At 46.1% G+C, this 5,401-nt stretch overlaps 1 protein-coding gene across 2 annotated transcripts in view; it reads left to right on the forward strand.

The window, feature by feature from the left end:
• zfpm2a (zinc finger protein, FOG family member 2a) overlaps positions 1-5,401 on the forward strand; it is a 104,332-nt gene that overhangs the window by 95,385 nt on the left and 3,546 nt on the right. For both annotated transcript variants that reach the window (XM_028979084.1, XM_028979085.1), the window contains exons 6-7: positions 4,124-4,330; positions 4,861-5,085. In XM_028979084.1, coding sequence (XP_028834917.1) covers positions 4,124-4,330; positions 4,861-5,085 — 432 coding nt within the window. The remainder of the gene's footprint in view (positions 1-4,123; positions 4,331-4,860; positions 5,086-5,401) is intronic.

Raw genomic sequence — 5,401 nt, forward strand, 5'->3', positions numbered from 1 at the left:
TCGCCTGTCGGCACTCCTTTTTAAGGTGACTGATGCTCTAGCTTCGTGATAATTGCAGAGGGTCCGTAGTCGCTGCTTTGTCTCATAATAACAGGACGCGCCAGGTCTGCTGCTGCAACTTTTGTGAGAGGTGTTTTAAATGCACCCTGTTTGTGCTCCTAAAAAATAGAGCGAAAATTGATTTTTTTTTTTTTTTTTTTTCTCATCAAAATGCTAAATTCTGCACTGATTGAAATGGAGTGACCCTCATGCCAGGGAAATTGTCTGGCTAAACCGAGGGTGTTGCGTATTCGCGCAAATTAAAAACTACAGCAAAATGAAACAGCCCAAGAGGGGGAAGGGGGAAGAGGGGAAAGTTAAACTACTTGAGATACAAGGTCTCAGGATGCATTCCCGTCTCGGCCTGAATTTGACGGCGACGTGGAGACAAGAGCTGAGACTTTTAATTACTCAAAGCCTCAGTTCTGTACTCAGATCAGCGAGTGACAGCAAGGTTCTCGCAGCAGCCAGTGCACCAGTACAGTGTTGAGGAAAGGGTCCCCGCCTATGCTTTCCTACAAGAAAACAGATACAGGAAATTTCTGGCAACTACTATCCAGTCATGTTATTAATGACAATTTTACTACTGCAAGTCTGTCACTTTAGAAGATCAATAGAAATGAATTGATTATCTCAGCTGTTGCACTGAATAAACAGTAAACAATGAAGTTGAGTATCTGGCGCATCAAACTTTGTAACTACTTCTCATTCATTTTGTAATATTTTTGAGCAGTCTTGGTGATTTATGTTGAACGTATGTTGTGTCACTGTCACTGTGTACTGTTTTCTTTTTTCATCGTGCCACACCGCTCTGTGGGGTGTGCAGTGGGATGGGAGAGTGCTGCTGGGGGACGGGACGCCGCCTCAGCCACTGCAGCTCTCATTTGTCTGGACAGATGGAAGCCGCAAAAGCTGATGTGCTTAACTACGCATTTTACAGCAAACTATTAAAGACTTGCGCTGTTTACACACACAAACATTTGAATACCTGTCTTCAGGCCAGTTTAATTATCCACCCCCTTCTGTTATTTCTGCTGCTTTGTAGTCACTCTGCACGCATCGCGGGAGGGGGATGGAGGGGGAGTAGGCAGCGAGAGAGAGAGAGAGAGTGGGAGTGGATGTCTTTTCGGTTTCGCTGAAGTATCTTCCCTTTCCCTGGTTTTTGGACCGCGCCAGTGTGTGTTTGTGCTTGTGTGTGTGTTTGCGGCCTTTCTAGTACTCCCTCGGAATAAAAAAAAAAAAAAAACAGGCCTCAAAGCTGCAGAAATTAAAAAATGCCCTGTGATGGCCGACTTTGAAATCTCTGAGGCTTAAGAGGGAAGGGATATACGTGCCCCGGTGTTCTGCGCTTTCTTCATCCCTTTGCTTTTGTTTGGACGGCAAAGAATAGTTATAAGTGTAATTGCATAATGTCACTTCTTACGATCCTTTATGTGGACACCCTTAAAAAAATGAAAGTGAAAGGGGACGTTTAGGATGCCCAGCCGTGGTGCTATAGCACCAGTAGGAGCTGACGGAGGCGGCATTGAGGGAATGTTAAATAAAAAAATAAAGAAAGCGTGTTTTTTAATTATCTGGACTATGTACAGGATGCCGTTTTTTGATTGTTTTAATGAAGCAGCTGGCCTATTGTCTCGCCTTAATTCCTCCATTGTTTTTGGAATATGTCATAGTTCTTTATTCTTTTATCAGGTGCTCTGCAGGAGGAGGCAGACAATGGCCCCTCATTTTCGACCGCTTTGGCGGCCACACAAAGGCGGCTCGCTGCAAACAGGCTAGCAGTCGAGGCGGGTCCTCGGGCCCGTGCTCGGCCTCCCGCGCGCGCACTTTACTCCGCCGCTCAACCCACCTGCTCCGCGTATTCTCAAGCGGGCCCACAGAAGACCGCCAGCAGGAAGGCACAGTGTGCGTCAAAGTGCAACTTCCGGACATCCTTCTGAGCCAGCTGGGCAAGAAGGGTTAACAAAAAAAACACAACCTGATGTGATGGTATCTCATGCTATGCAGGCTGAAATGTTGCTCATTATTATGTGATGTTTAGTTAATTGGCACCAAATAAAAAGATTTTGTGAGGACCCTCACATTTTAAGAAGTGGCATGAGTTGTATGATATCCATGACCATACAGACATATTGTTTTTTATTAATAAAAAGTCTGAATACAAAGTACTGTAAATTGAAAAACATTGATAAAGTTAAAAAGCATGTAGTCAAACCCACATTTGCTGATGCACCAGTTGTATTGCTAAAGAAAAGCATTTTTAATAATTAGTGAAAAGCGCCAGACTTGCATTAGTGAACACCGTATCACATTTGAACGAATTGTGGCTGATAAAGTTCCTCTCTACATATATGCAGATATTCCACTCAGTAACAGACACTTCCAGCTTCCAGAGTCATTTACGATATTGATAATAGTATTACACAGCATTTGGTCAATTTGATTTTATTTTAATGGCGCAAACAATTGAGGACATTACTAAGAAACCAAAAACTTTTCAACAGACGTAGGTGTTGAAACCATATTACATTTGGCACCAGCGCTGACGCTGGGTGGCCTGTGTGTATCTGTATCGCTATTCTGGTCCCTTATTAGCGCAGTGTGTTAAACAGAAAACCAAAAGGATGTGGTCTCTTTCTCCGAGAATGGCCTAGACCTGTGAGGCTCTGCCAGTAGTGACAGCTCAGATCTACCTAGATGCTAACTCAGGCTGACAGCCCAGAGAGAGTTTTGTTATTTTAATTAGGAGATAAGGATTCAAAGAGGCCTCTCTAGGCGGTCTGTGTGTGTGTGTGTGTGTGTGTGTGTGTGTGTGTGTGTGTCGTGATCCAAATGATGAGGACAGGCCTGAGGAGTGTCTCATCATTGCAGATCCACCTTCTTTAAGGCAGCTGCCTCACTTGCACATATACACTTGTCCCTATGTCACACACACACACACACACACACACACACAGAGGGTTCCTCTGCGAACTACGACAGCTCTGAAAGATACGACAGCCCTTATCGATACAACTTCGCACTGATGACACGTCCTCAAAACTACAGACTACACCAGCATCACTGCAGCAGGTAAAATTCACACCCTGCTTGGCTGAAATCACCAGTAAACCACGCAACAGGCAGAGAGCAGAGGCGACACACATCAAAACAGCTCGTCCTCTCATCTGCGTCAAGGTCTGCTCGCTAGCAGGCCTTAATTATAAGACATGGTTTTAATTATGAAGCCCCCTCGCGGTACGGCGTGATGGCATAAACACATTCTCTGCCTTGTTACCGAGCAGAAGCCTCTCTGAACTCCCGATCTCGTCTGTCAGAAGGGATGAGTTACTGCTGCACGACCCCGTAGTGTAAACATCTGCAGTCGCCGGTGCCACCAGTTGTGGAAAATTCTCAGCAGTGACCTCCGACCATCCCTGGCTCCTCGTTCCAAAGCTGCTGGACTCAAATCAGGAGCCCCCCCCCCCCTTCATCCTGACGCTCCGTCGGAGTGTTTGCACATCTTTGAAAGCTAACAGTGTGGTTTAATTAATTGTCCGGCTTTCCAGTGAAACAATGTCCTAATTCTGCCATTTAGCACCCTTGTATCATGGTTTGTTGTTATCTCGGCAGCCAGATTTTAGTAAATAGTCACATTAAAAACTTTAATCTCTTCAATGGAAAATGAAGTGCGGCAGAAAAGCCTGTCATGCGCCGCGATAAATATTATCTGAGCTTAAACCTCCCCTCTTACCAGGCAGCCCCCCTCCCTTTCTCTCTCTACCCACCCCTCTCTGCCCACGTCTTTTACACTCTGCCTGACTTAATGAATATGTTTTGAAGTTCTCACTGGACTCTTTAATCCAGAATAAAGGAATGACATCACATAGTGCATCTGTTGCATAAATGGTGTGCATTTCCGGTTTTTTTTTTTTTTTTAGGGGGAGGGGTGTTTTGCCAAAATACGTGTGTTCGTTTGGTTGAATGGAACCCCTGACATTGATTAATGCCAGGCACATCAAGCTACAAAAAAAGAGGAGAATATCCCGGCACCGCCTTGGACGGGGAAACTGACTCTGCGTCCTGCTGTTTTTTTCACGTGCAGGTGGTCAGCTGTGGTGCACCACCACCAAGAACATGATGGAAGGAGAGGAGCTGGTGGCGTTCGCTGTGGACTTCGACTCTCGGCTGCAGGCAGTCAACCACATGTCTCTGAGCGAGGGGATGTACCCGGCACGACTGCTGGACACCATTCAGCTCCTGCCACAGCAGGCAGCCATGGCCTCCATACTCCCCACCGCCATCGTCAACAGTGAGTGTCCATGTTCATTAACAGGGGAGAATTATCCCTCCCACTTTAAATGGCTCCCGTTAACGTCGGCTCATTGCGCGAGTAGATCAGGTATTATCCTTCCAATATTATACAACAAGCAGCCGCGGTGTAATAATACAGTTATAAATACAGCAGCCGCGGTGTAAAAGTGTACACACTCTCAGATTCTACACAGTACGGTCCGCCAGCCAAGCTAGAGATGGGTGGGTCAAGGATTCACGGATTAACCACTGAGAAAGGACGAGAAAAGCTGACCCTCTGTTGTGAATACGTTGAAAACACAGCGCGAACAGGCCACGACACTAATTAAAAAATAAAGCCATGCACAAATACGCTGTTTATTGACTTAATGTGGGCTATCTGAGGATCAGCTCGACAGGAGGTCTGCTACAGGCAGATGGTCTAATGTTTTGTTTGCCCTTGAGGTAAGGTCATAAACCTCCCCCAATCATCACTGCCATTTTATGACATTAAAATCTACTTTTTCATCCTCATCCTTCCTTCCACAGAGGATATCTTCCCCTGCAAGGCATGTGGAATCTGGTACCGAAGCGAGCGGAACCTTCAGGCCCACCTGATGTACTACTGCAGTGGGCGGCAGAGGGAGCCGGAGAGCGTGACGGACGAGAGTGAACCGAACCACCACCAGACGCCCAGCATCTGTCCCTTCCCACAATGCAACAAAAGCTTCTCTGGGCCCAGAGGCCTCGAGATGCACTTGAGCACACACAGTGGTAAGTAGTTACGCTTATCAGGTCTATCAGAAAATGTACAGAAATTCTACTGAAGTTCTAGGAACCAGGAGCACAAATCTGGACTAAACCTGGTGCAAAAACTGCTTAATTTCCTGTATAGTGCAGATGCAATGTACTGGTTTCACTTTCGGCCCTTTGAACTGAAATTTTATCATGTATTTTTTGTCTAAAACCTGCGGTGGGGGGCTAAGGATAAGCCGTGCATAAAGCACAGGCCCCGATGGCTGCCGTGCTTAACATTAGGGGAGAGTGGGAGCAGCATAGATCTGAAACACGCCTTTTATCTTCCTCACAG

Source organism: Denticeps clupeoides, chromosome 5, assembly GCF_900700375.1.
Source record: "Denticeps clupeoides chromosome 5, fDenClu1.1, whole genome shotgun sequence".
NCBI classification, from domain to species: domain Eukaryota; kingdom Metazoa; phylum Chordata; class Actinopteri; order Clupeiformes; family Denticipitidae; genus Denticeps; species Denticeps clupeoides.